The sequence below is a fragment of the Mercenaria mercenaria genome, chromosome 17 (assembly GCF_021730395.1).
Source record: "Mercenaria mercenaria strain notata chromosome 17, MADL_Memer_1, whole genome shotgun sequence".
In the NCBI taxonomy this organism is placed as follows: domain Eukaryota; kingdom Metazoa; phylum Mollusca; class Bivalvia; order Venerida; family Veneridae; genus Mercenaria; species Mercenaria mercenaria.
The window spans coordinates 34,752,058-34,772,002 of record NC_069377.1 but is presented as its reverse complement, the minus strand read 5'-3'; the positions used below and the strand labels follow the sequence as shown (position 1 = coordinate 34,772,002).

At 35.1% G+C, this 19,945-nt stretch overlaps 1 protein-coding gene across 2 annotated transcripts in view; it reads left to right on the top strand.

Annotated features, from left to right (window-relative positions):
• Positions 1–19,945, top strand: part of LOC123536982 (uncharacterized) — a 116,831-nt gene continuing 96,886 nt past the window's right edge. Inside the window, exons 1-4 of one of the 2 annotated variants that reach the window (XM_053527656.1) lie at positions 1–174; positions 2,629–2,714; positions 3,425–3,524; positions 4,390–4,542. In XM_053527656.1, coding sequence (XP_053383631.1) covers positions 66–174; positions 2,629–2,714; positions 3,425–3,524; positions 4,390–4,508 — 414 coding nt within the window. In that variant the 5' untranslated portion in view covers positions 1–65 and the 3' untranslated portion in view covers positions 4,509–4,542. Of the gene's footprint in view, positions 175–2,628; positions 2,715–3,424; positions 3,525–4,389; positions 4,626–19,945 lie in introns of those variants that run through there. The other variant, XM_045320509.2, reaches the window with a different exon arrangement.

Below are 19,945 nucleotides of genomic sequence, written 5' to 3'. Positions count from 1 at the left end.
TTACTTTACCACCGTGACATTTAATTTTCTTCTTTCTAGTATGTTGGTGCATCTTATCTGATCAAATGCTGAAATATATTATTTTTCTCTGTGTTAGTTTTAATGCTGTAAGCACAGTGTCAGGATGCAGGTGTGGACTAAGTGAACTTGAGCGATTTTGTACAAATGATTACGGTAAACTCTGAATATTTTGTTTAAAGGCATCTAATGCACATTTTTCTACTGTCTAATGAAAATTATTGAGTAACAGTTAAACTATTTGACCAGTCTTGGTTATAAGAACATTATTGTGAACGTAGAGCTATTAGACCTTCTCCCGCTCTATCCTTTATAAAGACAATGCTCGCACGGTCCTACGTCAATCAATTGAAGGTATATCTTGCCTGCTACTTAATGCCTGATAGGCCTGGAACAAAGTATGAAAGGCAATGCAGTCCTCCATATAACCCTTAAGGTCAAGAAGGCGTAATAGAGCGCCATCCAGCGGAACGTCAAACCTTGCGCTTGACGACCCCACGTCTTTGTGTTCTAAGCGTTGACGGTAAACATCTTGTATGTTAAAGATTTCATTTAGCATCCAGTTTTTCGTCATATTAAACAATTAAATATCAAATATAGAATGAACGCCTAGAAGCAAAAAAATATATGTTCAGAGAAAATATATGGCTTAACTTTTGTCAGCATTTGACCGTAGTCATATTTAATACTAAGATAAAAACTTACACCGTATGTTATTTTCAACTTAAGCTTGAAACAAAACCGGGTGATAGGAATGAACCAGGGTCCCGCGAAGTATGACCGCTGATAGCCAATTTTAAAAACAGCACATCAAAAAAAAAAAAACAAAAAAACAAACAAGAAAACGGTAAAAGTTTAATATGAATAAACGGGAGGGTATTGAGATAACAATGAACTTTCGCGTTTTAACAATTAACTGTTAACTTCATTTTTTTGAATCATATTTGATTCCTCTTTGTTTCATATATAAAATAATATAAGCATATCTTTTTAACACAGAACTACGAAAAAAAAAACAATTCGGCCGGGCTACATCATAGTTAACAAATATGTGCAAATATGTGCAATTCAGATTTTGAAATAATTCCAGTTTTGAAACTTCAGATACAACTGACCCTTAAAAAAAGTCTCTTGTCTAATTCACCAAGTCAAAAATTACCCCCAACCCTCATGTCGGACCGAATGACACACTTGTTGAAGCATTCGCGGGTCAATCGAGCGATCGTAGGTTTGGTTCTGGTACGATCGCTATCCGTGACTAATATTTTTCAATGGGGTAGTTGTAAGTCACTGTGAAAAAACAAACAGTAATTATTCCCGGCTAATTCTGACGTTTAAGTTGGTCGCAATATACAGTTAAAACGCCATGAAGTTAAAGTCAGACGTTAAACGTGTACGGACAACGTGAACTTGGTTAAAAAACGTGGGAAAAAGACGTAACTGTGCTTTAAATTCCCAATTTTCGTAGCACCGTAGCGTGAAAATGAACCTAGTAGTCAAGGAATTTTATAATCTTATTTTATTCGAAAACATTTCAGGAGCATTTTCAGAAAATTTTAAAAGAATCTATGGAGGAAAGAACGAGCAACTAAATGTTTAATAAGAAGTATGGAGGAAAGAACGGGCAATAAAATGTTTAATAAGAAGTGTAACATGCATTCAGGTATACAAGTGTGACAATAAAAATCTGAAACAAATCGGAAAATGGCTTACAAAATTAGAAAACGCTTATGTGGGTAGGGGATAATTTCGGACAATACAGCGAAAACGAAGTAGGAAACCCTCGTATTTTTTCGCTCATTTTACAGTAAAATAAATTTATACGATTATTTTAGTTCTTTTGTTTTTAATCTTAATCTACTTAGTCATTCCGCTCGAAAACTATAATTTTGCAGAAGGATTTTGGCATGATGTTTGCATAAAGTAAGCAAATTACATCACCGTACAGGTTTCAAAGGTCTTTTGGGTTTAACGCCGTTTTTCAGCAGTATTTCAGTTATTTTATGTAACTGTGGGCAGTTAGCCTAACCAGTGTTACTGGATTCTGTACCAGTACAAACCTGTTCTCCGCGACTAACTGCCAATTTCCCCACATGAATCAGAGGTAGAGAACGAATGATTTCAGACACAATGTCTTTTATCAAATCGTCACGGAGAACATACGCCACGCCTGGGGATGGAACTCACGACCCTGCGATCCGTAGATCTGGTCTCTCCCTATTGAGCTAAACGGGCGGGTCCTGTTATATTATATGAAAAAAAAAACTTTTGTATTAAATGAACGCTCCGAAACTAAATTTATCGCCGTAAAAACGGCAACGTCACAACTATTTAGGGCTAGGCTTAAACGTGATTTTTCGACGTCATTTGCGTTAAGAATCTGCATTTGGCCTTTTCAATAATTGTACATTGGGTGATGATCAACTTTTGCTATAATTTAAGCATGTTATCAAGGATGCAACTTATTTTTGAAAATCCCGCTCATTACGGCTTAATTACCTTAAAAAACCTTGACGTTGAAGCGAAGAGGCCTGCAATATTTGTACGAAATATATAACTGCCTTTCGAACCAGACACGCTGGCAATTCTTTTTTATTTTCCTCTTTGTAGCAATAATAGCGAAAGTGACCAAAGAAACGAAAGTCGGCAATGAACTGGAATATCAAATCACTCAAGTTAAGTGCCTCAAGCCACATGTAAGTCATTTTCAAATATTGTTAAGTTGCTTATTATGTAATTATCAAAACTGCATCCAATATGTATTGCCTACATCAGCATGCATAAACAAAAATATCTTGTCAAGAGCTGCAAAGGTGTGTTTGTTTGTTTTGGGTTGAACTCCGTTTTTCAACAGTATTTCAGCTAGTAACGGCGGGCAGTTAACCAAACCAGAGTTCCTGGAGTCTGTACCAGTACAAACCTGTTCTCCGCAAGTAAGTGCCAACTTCCCCACATGAATCAGAGGTGGAGTCACGGAGAATTGCGGCCCGCCCGAAGATCGGACTCACGACCCCGCGATCCGTAGATCGACGTTTTTCCTATTGAGCTAAGCGGGCGGGTGAGCCGGAAAAGAAATTTAGACAACTTATATTGAGGAAATTGTCATTTTCACAAGTTCTAACTGTTCCCTTGCCACGATATATGTTGCCTGTCCATTTCGCAGTTACTACTAAAAGTCCATATATTAAATCTATCAGTGATAAATCAGGATGTTTCAAATGATTTCAACAAATCTTCATTATTTAATAGTCGATTAAGTCTTCAGAATTCCTTTCAGATATGTACATTTGTGTTTTTTTTGTGTGTGTTTTGTTTTGTTTTTGTAAAATGAAGTCTTGCTATATGTGATTAGCCCACGTATATATTAATTCACTCTTCTTGGCTTACGACTTCTATTTCATATTAGGTCGAGGATCCATCCGTGATTCGTGACAAAGTTTATGCGTCAACAGATCCGGCGGCCTGTAGTACGACTTTGGATAAAGGCTTCACATATCTTCTATCTGGTAGTTATCATTCTAAAACAAATACTAGTTTGACCTGGAGATACTAGAACAAATACATGTTTTATCTGGAGATGCTAAACAAATATTAGCTTTGCCTGGAGATGCTAAAACTACTACTAGCATCACCTGGAAATGCTAAAACAAATCTAGCTTTAACAAATACTAGCTTCACCTAGAGATGCTGAAACAAATACTAGCTTTACCTGAAAATGCTAAAACAAATACTAGCTTCACCTGGAGAATCATCAACAGTTGTTATTGACATTTAAACTAAAATATTATTTACATTTTACAGACATAAGGTTGCTATTTATAAGGCTTGCATATTTCAGAAAAAAAAAGACGTTTTACTCATCCGCGTGCAGTCCTATTGTTTAACTAAATGAAACAGTTGCGATTGGCGATAAGATTATTCAGTGGGAGATATCTCATTAAACTCGCAAAATTTAATAAATGTTGATAAATTTTGTTTATTTTGTTACATTTATTTAACTAGAAGAACACGATGTTGTCGCTTTCTTTTTGCATAAGATTATATTTGTCCGACATGTTTCAGCACATAAAATCTAAAATAACAAATGCAGTTATCTGCTCCTGCATTCCGGTGTGAGCGTTTTCGGGCATTTTCACTTTTGTTTGCCACTAGTCCCTCTGAGTATCAACTGCGGATTAAATTTCAATGTATTCGCAGAACGTAATCTAGACGCACTTTCAGAACGTGACAGGGGATATGGCAAAATAAGAATACGTGTAGACAGCATCAATTGTTATTCAACGTTTAGTTTGGCTGTATAATATTTGACATTTAGTTAACTTCACATATTGTTTATTGTGTTGACAAAATAAAGGTTTCTTTGTTTTACAGGCAAGTATCGTAAAAATGGAAGTGGACATAAAGAGCAGTTTCTTGGTAACTGTAAGATCGCAAGAAAATTAACCAAGTCTGACGTTAAGACATACAAAGCGCCCCAATGCTTACAATGATTGAACCAGGGTTGGAAAGCTGCACGAGAACTCAAATGAGAACAAGATAAACCATTGCCTTACAGTTTTATTTGTATATAGTTGCTTCACATAAATATAAAGTCTGGATACCTTGTTTTAATTTGTTCTGTTTTAATTGTTATTCAAAGCTGTAATTTTTCTGCCCCTGCATTTTTTCGAAGAAAAAGAGGGGTGGAGGGATTAGGGCTGCGTCTTTCCGTCACATTTTCTATCCAGTCAAAAACTCTTGTAACCACTAAGGAATGGTTATATTACTTGGTGCAACAGCTGGGGTCAAATGTTATCATACTTTGTTTTCACTCGGTCCATTAACCTGCCATATGCATCCTTCAAACGATTTTAATAATAATTGGCTCACATCTTTCCGGCAACACGATGACGTTTAGGGCTCAAGAAAAACAAGGATGAATATCCAACAGGTAAAGCCACGTTCCAAAGATGCATACGGTAGGAGAATCGTTAACTCACGCTATGGTAACAGCAGGCATGGCATGTAAAACACAAAGATGCCCTTGTAAATTTATATAAAAAAGAAACCTGAAGAACCAAAATTGCATATACTCAATGTCCTTGCAGAAGGCAGAACATCAAGAGAAAATTAAAATTAGCCTGACCCAAAATCATACGACGTTTGTAAACCACATCCCCATAGCTTTGATATACCTTCTCGCAGAAGTCTCTTTAGATTACTACTGAATTTTAAAACAAATCTGAATCACGGTAGTAAAAAATAACAAAATATTTACGCAATTTGTAATAATGGTAGCCTTGCTGTAGAAGTTCATTTGTACTATATAGATTACGTTCATTGAAATCCACAACAGGACTACACGCTCCGGCAAACCGATTTAATTGAGAAATACATATATCACACAAGATGTTGCATGCGATATATCCCCATCCAAATGGAGGTATTACAATTAACAATGCTAAAATTAAAATCATCACCCTTGTCATAAATTTTGGTTTTAATAATACAGTCATAAATATAGAGATGTAAATCGGAAACTGAAGCAGCAGTATCCGAACTGTCTGTTTCATTTAGCTGGAGCTCCTGGGGATAAATGGCTTCCACCAACTGAGAAAATTAAACGGATTATCCAAATAAAAAGTTCCACGATGTAGATTTTAATAAAGCTGTTCTTAGTTGTAGATTTACGTTATTTAAGTATTACGACCAAATATAATGTGTAGGTTCGTGTTCTTAACTTTTTAAAATTCGCCAAATATCAATTGTAGTCCTTACATTGCTGCATATCTTATACTAATACTTAGATTTGAAATATATTAATCAAAACTGTCAAAAATACAATCTACCATTGACTAAAAGTATATTTAAATCACCTGATCCACCCCACCCACACCCTGTTTCAGTCTGAATCATAAATCGAATATCTTTTGACTTTCAATCTTTTTCAGGGATCTACTTTCCTAATCGAATGTCAACATAGGTGGTCAGTTTTACGCGATATGGTACAGTTGGACACTGCCCCACATCATTTCTTCCGTTATCTGGCACTGCGTAGAGAAACCTAATTTACCGAATGAACGATTGTCTTTATAATCATCCACCGATAATTTCATTTTAGAAATAAGACTGTGTGAGAGAAAACCATTCTGTGTAAAGAAATGAGTACAGTTTCTTTATAAAACAGTTCCTATTTACATAGGTCAATAAATATTCCTTTCAACTAAAGGATGGGACTAAGAACGGCACATTAGGTAACATTAGTAAGCAATTTAACTGGCTAAGAATTTAACTTCATTTTAAATGAACTTAAAATCTTTGTTTCTATGGGAGATGTAAAGAAATTGATATAATTTCTTTTTGTTGAAAGAAAACACACTTTCCTTATATCTTTTCGTAAGTTAAGAAACACTTCTTACAAAAAGGCGAGACTAAACAGGTTAAGATCTAGGTTAGTTAATAAGTGCGTCACTATAGAAAAACATGTTGTTTTTCTCACGAAGTGCACATAAAATGCATCTAAAGTTATTAGTCAGGTCATATAAGTGTTATATTGCAGTAAAATGATGGACATTGGGTGTAACTTGAGTGACAATTTATCTATATTTTACGACAAATATTTTTATTGTTTATTACTTTCGGTTTGTACCAGAATTCATTAATTTTGCTTATGTAAATGATGTATTTGACCAATCTGTATAAATATGGAGACAAAATGTGTATTGTCGGACTGAAGGGGACGCCCGCTCACACAGCAACCACGTGGTGGCTAGGAGGCCGGTCAGGGCTAAGGCCTTGCGCTGTGCATAGCCTGAGAAGGAATGCAGACGGAGACAGAGAGTTATAAAATGCTTTAAGGCTTATTTGTGCTAGATGGAATTTTGTTAGCTCTGTCAGTTAAAAGTTATACTGTTGGTGACGGAAAATAAATTAGATAGAAACGATAAACAGTGTTTTCAGTTATTTATCCAACGGACTTAAGGAGCGGCTACGCTACATCTGTACTTTACACTGAAAAGGTAGCCGGGTCCAAGAGAAAACAAAAAATACCTATTAAAGTGTTGAATTATATTCACCCCTTAAGCTTTTTGTATATTTATTATAATTTTAGTACTGTTGATAAGTATACATTACAACTGCGTTATGAGCTATGAATTGGAAAAACATTTTCATAACTCCTCCAATGTTGCATCTATGTCGATTTGTTTTGTAAATCCTAAATAATTTAACATAAGTATAATACTCGTATTATCACTTTGTAGTCCAAAAGCGTTGTCCTTGCAGAAACTATTTGTAACAGTTGTGTTTTAATTCCCTTTAAATTAATTTATCCTACGATTTAGGAGCCCTATTTGGTACGTGCATGTTGCAAACGGTGCTTTAGATACACTGTGTGCAAACGAAATCTCGTTTCCAAGAAGCTAAATTTTACTCCTCATCGGCACATTAATATTCAGGCTTAATACGGCCCCTTTCTGCTCAAGGGAAATGTGCACAAACACAAGTCAAATTATACTGTGAGTCAATGATAAACAAAACCCTATCTCTCTGGCCGAATACCGTCTGCCATCTGATAAGATCTGAAGAATGTCACATGAGTTGTTCCCTACGTTGATGAAATCAAGCGTTTCGACGTAACGTCAGAACGTTCGCTGTCCCAATAAGTTACATTTGTTAATGATGTGATCGTGTTTCAACTATCTGAAACTGAAACACTGTTATTGACATATGAAAATGTTAACATGAATTTCACGGTAGGGGCATAAATTGTTCAATCTTGTTAGAGACCCTCTAGGCAATGCTACATACCAAATATCAAAGGTCTAGGCCTTGAACTTATAAAAAAAATCCTATGTAAGTCTACGTAAAACTTGGGACCCTCAGGACAGGGCCTATTTTCACCCCAGGGGCATAATTTGAACAATTGTGGTAGAGGACCACTAGGCAATGCAACATACCAAATATCAAAGGCCTAGGTCTTGTGGTTTCAGACAAGAAGATTTTTTTAAAACAATCCTATTTAAATATATGTAAAATTTTGGACCCCCGGGGCGGGGCCTCTTTTCACCCCAGGGACATAATTTGAACAATCTTCATAGAGGACTATTAGATGATGTCACACGCCAAATATCGAGGTTCTATGCCTTGCAGTTTTGGATAAGAAGATTATTTCGTTTGCCATAGCAACCAGAGTTATGTGTGGAATTCAATTCTTTGAACAAATTTGAAAGGGGGCCACCCGAGAATCATTCCTGTGAAGTTTGGTGTAAATCTGCCCAGTGGTTTTGAAGAAGATTTTTTCAGAAATTGTTGACGGACGCATGACGGACGACGGACATCTAGCGGTCACAAAAGCTCACCATGAGCCTTTGGCTCAAATGAGCCAAAACACACGCACAAAACTAAATGAGGATTTGGAAAATTTGAATGTTCCATAACTCAACAGATCAGCAAAACGATACCACAATTTGTTAAATCCTATCCCATGTATATAAAACCAGCAGGAAGTTGGCAGTTAGCAGTTGCAGCAGTTACAGCAGTTAACTGCTACAACTGCCAGCAGTTACAGCAGTTAAACATTGCGAATGTATGAAATGTCAATAATTACAAAGCTGAAAAATAACAAAGCTTTTAGTAAGAATGTAACATCTATACAATGTATACAGTTTGAAGTAGCATAAACCTACGGATCACCGGAAGTTTGCACTGGAGTAGTACTTGCAGTTTTGCTGCTTTTCGGTTTAATAGCAGTTACGGTAACAACATTCTTTATTCTATTACTGTTGTAACAACAAACATTAAATTAACAGAATTCATGTTACTACTGTATTCCCAATTTTGAGGGCGAACCATATGTAGCTACGTTTATTTTTGAAATAATATCTAGCATAAACATATTTTAACATAAAAATTATATAAACAATACACAGAGTATAGGGCCTACACCTGCGAAAGAATTCCACGAGTCTTGTCCGAGTGAATTATCCACGCAGCTTGTAACTGACTAGTATTGTTTGGATAATTAAAACATGGTTCCGCTGATTATTATTTCGATCGATTGTAATATGTTCTTTTTTATGTAAAAACGTAGATGGAAGAATGGGGAAGCACTAGTTCACGTCTCATTTAAGGCACCAAATATTGTAGATGGACACGTCACCGTGCAACGTGTATTTGTGCTAACAACGCTGAAAAAAACGTAGGAGTGTGTAGAGTGAGTTCTATCCTGCGTACCTAGTAATCCATACACTGTGCCTAAATTAGCTTTTAAGTGTAACAAGCCTTTCATATGAAATAGAAGATTAAATGTATATATAGCAGCACTCTTTATTCGTACCTGTTAAATGTAATTGTCATATTAGAATCAAACTATCATGTATTGCTTTAGCAACGGACTGTCAGTATGCCAGATACCTAATTACAAAATGTGCACATATCTAGTGATCTGTCATTATACAGCATTAAAAAGCATTTTTTTTCAGAAACATGTTGGTTCATCTTGAAAAAAATGTTGCAGTTTTAAATTGTTGCGACATCAACCATTTCTGTCAATTCAGCATACAACGCCAACATCATGTCTTTGGTACTGAATTAATAGAATTATTGTGTCTAATACCTTTATAAAGAAAAAAGACCTCAGTATGTTTAAATTGTAGTTACATTAATGTAACTGTTATGATATTACATTGTTATAGTACGTATAATATCTTGTCGGAACAATGTTGTCTTTTTCCCCTAGTATCGTGTGCGCGGAACTAATGTGTCAAGGTTCCAATTTCACTGGTTGCAGTTCCAATGTGGTTTTGTCTTTTGCCCGGCATTAAAAGATAGTCCCGACTGGAGATCACATGGAGTTAATTTTGGCTAGTGATTGATTAAAAAATCTTTAAACGGGGTCAATGTCAAGGTGTTTGCCTTTCGATCCTGGGGTTGTAGGTTCCAGCTCTTATAGGGTCGCGACAACACCTTAATCTTACTTTTTTTCAAGGAAGTGGGCAGAATAAGTGTGAATCTTTATCACAATTAGGGTGAAAGAAATAGATAAAACGGGAGACCATGTGAAACGCAGTAGGAAATCATTACTACAGCAAAATCTAACGTAAATTATACTATAGCGCATCTGTCATCATTCTACATTTTATTTACATAGACTCATTTTATTTTATATTATTATTTTGTGTGTGTGTGTGGGGGGGGGGGGGGTATTATATAAACCTACTCGGTGAATCCTATTTAGAGAGAGATACGCCACGAGATACCGGTATAGCTTTCTATACTGAAAACCTGTCCTTGGAAGTGAAAATGGTGTCTTCAGTCAAAACTAACCCTAACCCCAGTTTCTTCTACGGTTACGGCCAGGCAATCAACTGCTGAAGGCGAAATGGCGTTTTCGAGCGTTCCCGGCAAAACGCCAAAGTCCACCCTTGCTCGGAAACCAGACCTTAACCAGGATGGCCACCACCCGGGCGTGTCGGGCGTCCACCCTCTCTACAACGACCACCCGGTGGCACCCCAGTTTCTTCTACTGTTGCGGGACTGGACCCCGACACCGAAACTCGCCATTTTACGTTCTGCCCAGACTTTGAAGCACCCCCACTCACTTCATTTTTTTGTCATACATTATGTTTATTCTTTTTACCTCTCCTTTGTTCAATTATAATGATAAATAACTACTTGAATATTAATGCATGTAAAATGCATATTCGTGTTATATATAAATTTAGTGCCCGGGACACATGCGAAACTATCAAAATCTTTTCAGTTTCCACTTTGAAATTTGGAATTCCCTACTTTCGTTTTAGTGAAAGATAATTATATAATGGTTTTGACTTTCTTTAGTTTAGTAACTCTTACTTAATTCTGTAATATCACATGAATTAATTCCCTTTTATTCTGAAAATTTAATTACATTTGTTTCATAGCATATATACAGTTTGTTAGAATTACATATTAATAATTATTCTAAGAGCAATTTTATTTCTCTTTAAAATGTAAAAGAATTCTGATTATGATATGAGTAAAATATTTATTACTTATGAATATGTTAATATGCTAATTTCATACCAGTTTAACTGTTACTGAAAGTTTACATAAATACTAATGAAATCAAAACAACCAGGTCAGCAACTCTGACCCTACGTCTAGCATATTTGTTTGTCACAAATCCGTGGGTTACGGGCAGCCATTTTCTGTCATAACCCAGTTGATCACATAAATTTCTACATCTAACCTTTCTAAAAAGGACTGTTCCATCATTCAGTTTGGGCAATACCATTTACTATTAGAAGGGACGTTAATGAAAATTTACTGACTGAATAGCAAACAGTGCAGACCATGGTCAGCCTGCACGGATCTTGGTCTGCACTGGTCGCAAAGGCAGAATCACTAGCCGGCAGCAGGCTAAAGGCTAAAAATGTACAGGCAGCCCAATTCTGTCATAACCCTTATATAGTATATGGTACATTATGGGTTACGGACGGCCCTCTTCCGTCACAACCCGCAAGGTCTTAGCAAAGCCTCATCTATGAACTGTACCTAGTATTCATGATTTTACTTGTCACATTTTATTTTATGATGTATTAACTTAGCTGTTCGCTATTGTTAAGGGTTTTGTAAATATATTTGAAAACTGCTATTCAGCTTGGTTTTTTACTTGGTCTAACTTTAGAGTAAACTTGATATACCCAGTGTACGAACCTAGGGTAGTAAACACCCCGCTGAAATATCTGCTCTTTGGAGCTATAGCATGGCTGGAAAGTTGCATGCTTAGTGAAACTTGAGTGAACTTGAGGGTTGCTAGTTAAGTGCATGCTACAAGATCAGCTTAAGTTGGCACTATTTTAAGTCTGAGCAGATGGAACGGTTACAATTATAAGGGAAGGCAATTCCGAGGAATTCTTTCTGATTAATTTCCCTTTGATGGACTATAATACAAGTAGCTGTAAACTGCTGCAACTGCCAGCAGTTGTAGCAGTTAACTGCTGTAACTGCCAGCAGTTCTAGCAGTTAACTGCTGTAACTTCCAGCAGTTGTAGCAGTTAACTGCTGTAACTGCTAGCAGTTCTAGCAGTTAACTGCTGAACTGCTGCAACTGCTAACTGCTCACTTCACACCGATGTATATAAACGCATCTACGTAACGACGACCTTATGTTTCGGCTTCATTTTTTTACCACTTAACACAAAATCAAATAAAGAAAAAAAAAGTTATTAGTTTTAAAATGTGACCAAAACTCGTGAATAACAGCGCAGACCAATATTACAAACAAGAGATATAATCCGTCGTGATAATTCATTCAAAAGATCAATTAACGCCAATTACGAAGGAAATTATGTACCGATTCTTTGTTGCCAGCCGACGTCAATCATACTTCATTGCATACTTTCAGGTAAGAGACCACTAATTGTTTTTCCAAATAGTTCCATTATAACATTACGGCGTGTATGGCCTTCCATAAATCAAGACATGTATATCTAATACTATCATAGTTCCATCAAAATATCGGACGAAAAACATATGAATAGTGATACTTTATTTAAGTAATTTTCGTGTGAATGAGATGACCCCCTGTTTACATCGTTGGCATGGCGGGAGAAATTCATTTGATAAAACTTTTTTCAATTCACATAAAATGTAGCAAATTTTGTCAAAATGTATAATGAAACACTGTAAATGCAGTAAATAATTTCAATTTTGAAAACATGATCACTTCATGGGTTTGTTTACATGACTGACCAGTCAGAACGAACAAACATTCCCAGTAAATTCCCTGTATTTTTTTGACTTGGTGGTCTCTGACCTTCAATAATTTGCTCAATATAATTGAAAGGCGAAAACAGATTGGTAAAGCGGCTAGAAGTATTTTTTCTGCCTTTCTCAGTTTAGAATGAACATAGGAGCCGACAAATCGTTAACTGCGACGATTGTTTATTGGTATATGACGACCACGATTCATGTATAATATCGGCAGTATAGGAGTATGCGTGCACGGTAAAAGCATGTATATCTGGGACTCATTGATCGGCGTTTTAAATTAGATGTGTGCAATTAATGGTTTATTTCTTGTAGAAAAGCTGATTAACCAGCTCAAATTTTTGTTACGAAAAATAATACAGTACATGAAAAATTCTGCGTACATGAATTGCATGTACAACTTAAGGACTATGCTATTTTGACATTGTAAAACTCTTATGTAAAACTGAGATCGTCGAAACAACACGAGAAATGCACGGGGATCAACCAGAAACTAATAATGTTGAAAAGATGTCTCTCTAAGTAAATTATAAAGTATCAATGACACTCAAAAGCGTGTCCCAACAGTGGACTAGAAGAAAATGCATAGAAATTTCCGGGACAAGTATTTGGTACCGTTCGTCGCTCATATTTATACAAAATACATATTCATCAATCAAGGATATGCCAGTGTAAATGAGCTGAGCGTTAGTTTTCTTAGAAAACGTCGTTAATGTAACACAAATCACACGTGCACATAATTTTTTTACAAAAATATGTGCGCCATGTTTTCTTCAGTCAATGAAACAAAAAGAGTATTTTACCTTAGATTTCCTTATAGTATAATAATAATACGATTCCCTTTCTAATCATCACTTTTTTATAACTTCCCACTGTCCGATCTTTCTGATCAATTAACGATCTCTCACAATTACAAAATAAAACCAAAGTGTCATCAAAATTATCACTTTACACGGCTTCATGGACATCAAGGCCTACGAACATTAAATTTGTAAACATGCGCCGACCAAACAAGTGATGAAAGATCTGGACTTTTTCAAAGATATGTTTTAGTTCCTTTAATTTTCTGATACTTTTAACTTTAAACAATTTAAAATTGTATGCAAAGAAATAACGAAGAACTTATGCAATATAGATTTTAGTTTAAATTTTGGACCTATCTTTTTCCAGCCCAACAACATACATTTGTGTGTCACAAACCCGACTTGTCCTCGAAATCAGTGTCAAAGGTTACTAGAACATTAATACAATAAATAAACAATCGCTAACTATGTTCCTGTAAGCCCCGTAAGAAGAAACGTCTCGTGTTTATATATGTATATACATGTATATTCCGTATCCGGAACATTGACAATCACAGTTTGATCTTTTCCACGAAAATGAAAACAGTTACTTTTATTAATTTGTTTACATTTCAAACATGTGGATTCACATGTTCGTACAAGAACGTAAATTTCGTGCTTTCCGACCCTCGTGGTGTGTAAACTTTTGTAATTTATGGTATGGTGTATTGGACAAACCATACATGATATGAAAATCAGCATGAGAATTTCACAATGGTAAATATTTCAAACGTTGCTTTTATAAGTGCCTCAATGACCGCATGGTTAAGGTCGCTGACTTCGAATTCCTTGCCCATCACCGACGTGGGATCGAAACCTCACTTGAGGTGTAGAATTCTTCATGTAAGGAAGCCATCCAGCTGACTTATCGAAGGTTGATGTCTCTACCTAGGTGCTCGCCTGAGCCTGAAAAAAGCCTGGAAGGTCACCTGGAGTTTTCCCCCACCAACAAAACCTGGGAAACGTTAATTGTGTCGCTTCGGTGTTACTCTAAACCCAACAAAATAAAATAGATAAACATTGTTCCCGTTCTTTTTGTTTGTTTCTTTTTTTATATATAAATGAATAAGCAAATGGTATTTGTTTGTTTCAGTTTAACGTCAAAATATAATATTAATATTATATATCAACAGTGAACGCCACATGCATTATATTTTCACGAGGGCGTTAATGCTTTGATCTTATCTTACATGTGAAACAAACATATTTCCTTTTTATTATTATTTTCAGTGGTTTTAACTAAATTTTACCGATTTTGTACCTCCTTATCAATAAAATGTTTATCCAATACGTACAATGGTCCTGTGAAATTGCCAGACATATGTTTCAGTTTTAACAATTTAATGTTACAATGAAAAACAAAAACATTATAAGAACGCTCGTCTTAGTGTACTGTGTATGCACTTGTGGAATTAAATGTTAAAAGCATGTATTCACTGTGCAAAATCATCCAAGCTAAATAATACGTACAATATATTTGCTTTCACACTGTCTAACATGTCCGAAACGATCTAGTCGGTTTTTATCATAGATACACTTTAAATTAAATATAATATCAAGTAGGTTGTAGCATCCTCTAGGACAAGCATATTTTTATCACCGTGATATTCCTTCTGTAGTCAGTCATTACCTATTGTAAAAATGCTTTTTTATCCAAAGTGGAAAATATCAGGTACTTGAAAATGCAGCTTTCTGAATGGTCAGTTAGAATTCTCGATCTCATTTGTCAAGCATGTTTAATAAATAATATTGTTACAAAATTAATACTGCTATTTCCTTTGTTGCACTTTGCGGACTTATGGTAAAATTATATGTATATTTATCTTAGCAGTAAAATCCGCGTAAACGCGCCTCTAGGTAAGCGCTCAGGTCCTTCTCGCACACCATACCTATAGGACTTCTTTGATAAGTAAAGGAATGTGCACAAAAATGACAAATTTTACCGACACCTGGTTAATTGTAATGTATTTTTAAGAAAAATAATAAATGGAAATAGAAAGATAGCGCTCAGCTCATTTACACGGATAGTTCAGCTTTATTATGTATGTTATAGTTTTTCGCATTTACATGTATGCTTGATGACATAGAATACTTGTACCGAAAATTGTGACACGAATGCTGATAACTTTTCCCACTTTAGTCTTTTAATTAAGATAAGAGTTCAGTACTTCATGGTTTTAACGTATACTATTGTCACATTGGAATAAAGTTTGTTTTTTACAGTAACTTGGAAATTCCTCAGAAATAATAACATGTACCCCACCCACCTAATTCATACATTTCAAAATAGCATAGTCCTTAAAATCTGTACTTTTTCTGTGTTTTGCGTACAAATATACATGAATGGGAACACTGCAAATCCCTCGAGTGTCACCCCTGCTACCCCACCAACAGCTATTAATAACTGCATCTGTTCCTTTTTTGGAAGAGAACTACAGGATATTAATTAATCTCGTTTTTTCACAAAATAGCAAAAATGTACCCGAGTGTCAATCAACAAGCATGGAACCCTTCTATGGTTTGATTCATACAACGCTAGCAGCAGTTAGTGTTTTACAACTGACATCAGAAGTTTATATGTGTCAGCTGTTTCTAAAGAAATAATTATCATTATCTCTCACAGTAATTTACAGACAACCAAAATCACGAATTTCTAATTATTACAAATATTGACGGGGGCCAAAATTCGAAGTGTACCCTGCTACCTTAAGTAGTGTATTTGGTAACATGATTTCTTATTCACTGGCTAACTACCTTACACTGTAACCACTGTAGTAGCTACAGAGAAGTACCAAGAAATTAAAGTGCCGAAAAGGAATTAAGATACAAATATAAAAGCGACACAAAGGTAAATCTATTCTTTAATTGTCCTAACTGAAGAACTCGTTGGAGAAATATTTTTTTCTCAAATTTTCAAAATCATGCCGGAGCAAGTGTAAATCACTGTAGACATCAATGTAAAAATCAAATGTCCAAGTCATGATCGCCAGCTTGGTACGAGTCCAAATATGTCTCGTATTGTACAGTACAATGTTAACTTTTTTATTCTATATCTATTTTATTTCAGTTTAAATTAAAAATGATTCACTGAATACAAATGTATTGTATTTCTGCCTTTTCTGTACATTTTCCCAGATGTATTTTTAAGACGCATAATCAAACTCTGTACATAGAGCGCCTGCTTCACCTGATTCACATTCGGAACATTTTCACGCGTTTCGGCTTTATCGTATGTTTAACATGGGACTGTTGAACCGTCCAAATACGGAAAAAATACATATTATTTTGTACGCACGTACGTCCAATACAGTAAATTATATTGTACGGTCACATGTTGCAAATAAACGTTCACGGCTGCATAAATAAAATAGATATAGAATAAAAGAATGTATTGTTCTGAGAGTACGCAAAGTTAAAACAAGTACTTTCCGTAATTTTTAAGATATTGGCAAAATAACGAGTGGCCGGTTAGCTGTTTTGTCGAGTATAATTATTATCTCGTAAGATATAATAGAAACAAGACACATATACTTGTAACAAAATAAAAAGGAAACATTATTAAACAGTCTGTCTAATTAAAACAAAGACAAAATTGCGGAAAACCACAACAAAACAGATGTAAATATAATCATAACAATCAGAATTCAAAGTCAAAAGTTTATCTCCAGATCCGGTTGTACAGTTGTTTACTCTGTGTTTATCATTCTAATTATGTTTTAAATGAGACAAATTTACGTAATTAATGTAATCTTGTCAATATATCGTTCGTAATTTTCCCGTCAATTTCTTGTAAAAATCCTCTACCGTTAAATTTCTGGACATTCTTTTACGGGTTACCAATTTGAGACTATGATTAAGCAATAGTAAGAGCAAGTCAAGTCAAGTCAAATTAAGTCAAGTCAAATATTTTAACGACATAAACATATATATGTCCATCGCCAAATACCTTTGTACACACATAGTTAAATGGTACCCCCAAAAAATTAAATGATGCTTTTTAGAGAATCATGCCATGCAATTGAATAAAGACATGATACGAATATTTCGTTTAGTGACTACATTTTAATCAGTCATCTGTATTCATTGAATTGCAATTCTTAAGTCCGGAGCACGGTGACCTGAAACATCACATAACTTTCAGGTTTTTTTTCCGAAATAGGCTTGGATTGTTTTTGATTATTTTTTTCTAAACTGCATCAGATTCCACTGATTATAAAAGAGGTATAAAACTTCACGATGATATTCGTTATCTTAAGTAAAATATAACCGGACAAAATATCTGTAGAGATGCATTGTATCTCTAGTGGGTCTACATTGTAAACTTCTCGCCAAGATAACAGAAAGGCATGATGAAACCACTAACATAACAAACAAACAAAAATTAATATCCTGTCTGACAGAAAACATTAAAACCACAATAAAGCAAACATTGTACAATTCAACCTCTGTCCTATATCCTTTAATTACTCTTTTTTTTTTAATCGTATTGACGTAAACAATTTTGTATTTCCCGTTGTTTTAGACAAATGAAAGTCCTGTTTCGGTCGAGAGAGAAACGCTTAAAAGAAAAGCTCAAAACACTTCAAAAACACCTTCAGTCGAGAAAATATTATATTTGCGTTGTTGTCGATGACCAGAGGTAAGTACATTATCTAGTTAATGAGATAAGTATAAGCAGTTTGCAATTAAAAGGTACTGAATTGTGTTGGGTTTTTTTCTGGAAAACTAATAGATCATTATTTTTAGTATATTCCTATTTGTTAGACAGTTTTACTTTATAAGCAGACAATGTTGTGTAAGTAAACAGTAAATCAAATTTTACTCAAAATGCGTATCTCATTTTCATAGGCTGTTCCTATTCTCTTTATGATTTCTTCTAAATGAGTTAACAACTTGTTTAACATTGGATATCTGAGTGAAAACAAGTTTTATTTCCACTTCTATCCATGAAGAGGTTCAATCAAACCGGGTCTGCTACATTTTCATTTCAGTCATGTTGGGCGATCTGTGTGTTTCTACTTTTTCTATTTTACCTTAAAAAAGCATTTCTGCCACCATTAAGAAACTCGTGCATGTTTTAATTATTCACGCAACTTCTAAATGATCATTTCATAGGTTAGATTACCTTTCTGAATAACAGTACTTAGTGGTGGCTGTAAAAATTCTCCCCTTACTTCATCTCAGATCTCGTCCTTCGGACCTTGGGATCTGTTTAATGCTTTTGCAAACCAGAGGTACGCTTGAGCCGGATCTAGGGCGGGGCGCATTTCATTACCTCTCATTAACAAACTTGATTAAACGGAATGCTATTATTTGGCTGGTTTGTTTGAATTATTTGCTTTTATAGAAAATTTAAAATATTCTCTCTTCAGATAACCAAGAATGCAGCTGTTGATACTTTTGGTTCTATTAACAATTACAGGACAGTCCTGTGCATGTTCATGTATTGATATACCGGTACATGAAAAGTTTTGCAAAGCTGATTTTGGTATGTATTGCACAATGACACACTTCTGAAACCGCAATACGTTACTTTTATGCTTTGAATAATTTAAGTAGTACTTAGAATTTGAATATGAACTCAGTGTTGTTATATTTTCTATTCCTTTATGACAATGGAGCCCGTTTAATAGTCCTATAATAGACTTCCGCTATTAGCCTGTGTTAGAGAGGCGTGAGCGCTATTGCAACTCAAACAAACTCTGGTATTGATTCAGCCTTTGTTTTGTATTACTGCATTCTACGGGTATTCAGTTAACTTTAAAAAAGAATTATGAAAAAAATTCTAACTTCTAGTCCGTTCTATTTCGGTATTGCAACAAAATAAGTTTAATATTTAGCGCTGTAATCTATTAGTACTCAACATCACTAATCTCGCGTCATCACTAATTTCGCGGTATTCGAGTTGCGTACGTGGTATTTACCGGGGAAGTTCGTATCCTATTTTACTCATGCTGGCGAAAAATGTTCCTATCTGCAGTTACATCGCTAAATATCTGTCAAGATTTATTAAAATCGTATTTTTCACATATTTATTGCAAAAATCCATGAATTAAGCAAATATTTGCAATGTTTATAAGTTCGTCTACCAGCTGCATTTGTCCTCATTGATTATGCAAATTAAATCCCGCCTATAGGTTAGAGGACACAAAATTTTACGTAACATCCCCCAGCTACAGAAAAATGAATGGAATATCGGTATCAGGCGAAACATCAAAACGTCTTAATTCGACGGATTTTAAGGGTGAGGAAGGGATGGGGCCCCCTGACCATCTCCTCATAATATACACCCATGATACTGAGCAGTGAATTTTAACATGTTAGATAACTATCAAACAGAAAATATTAAGTAC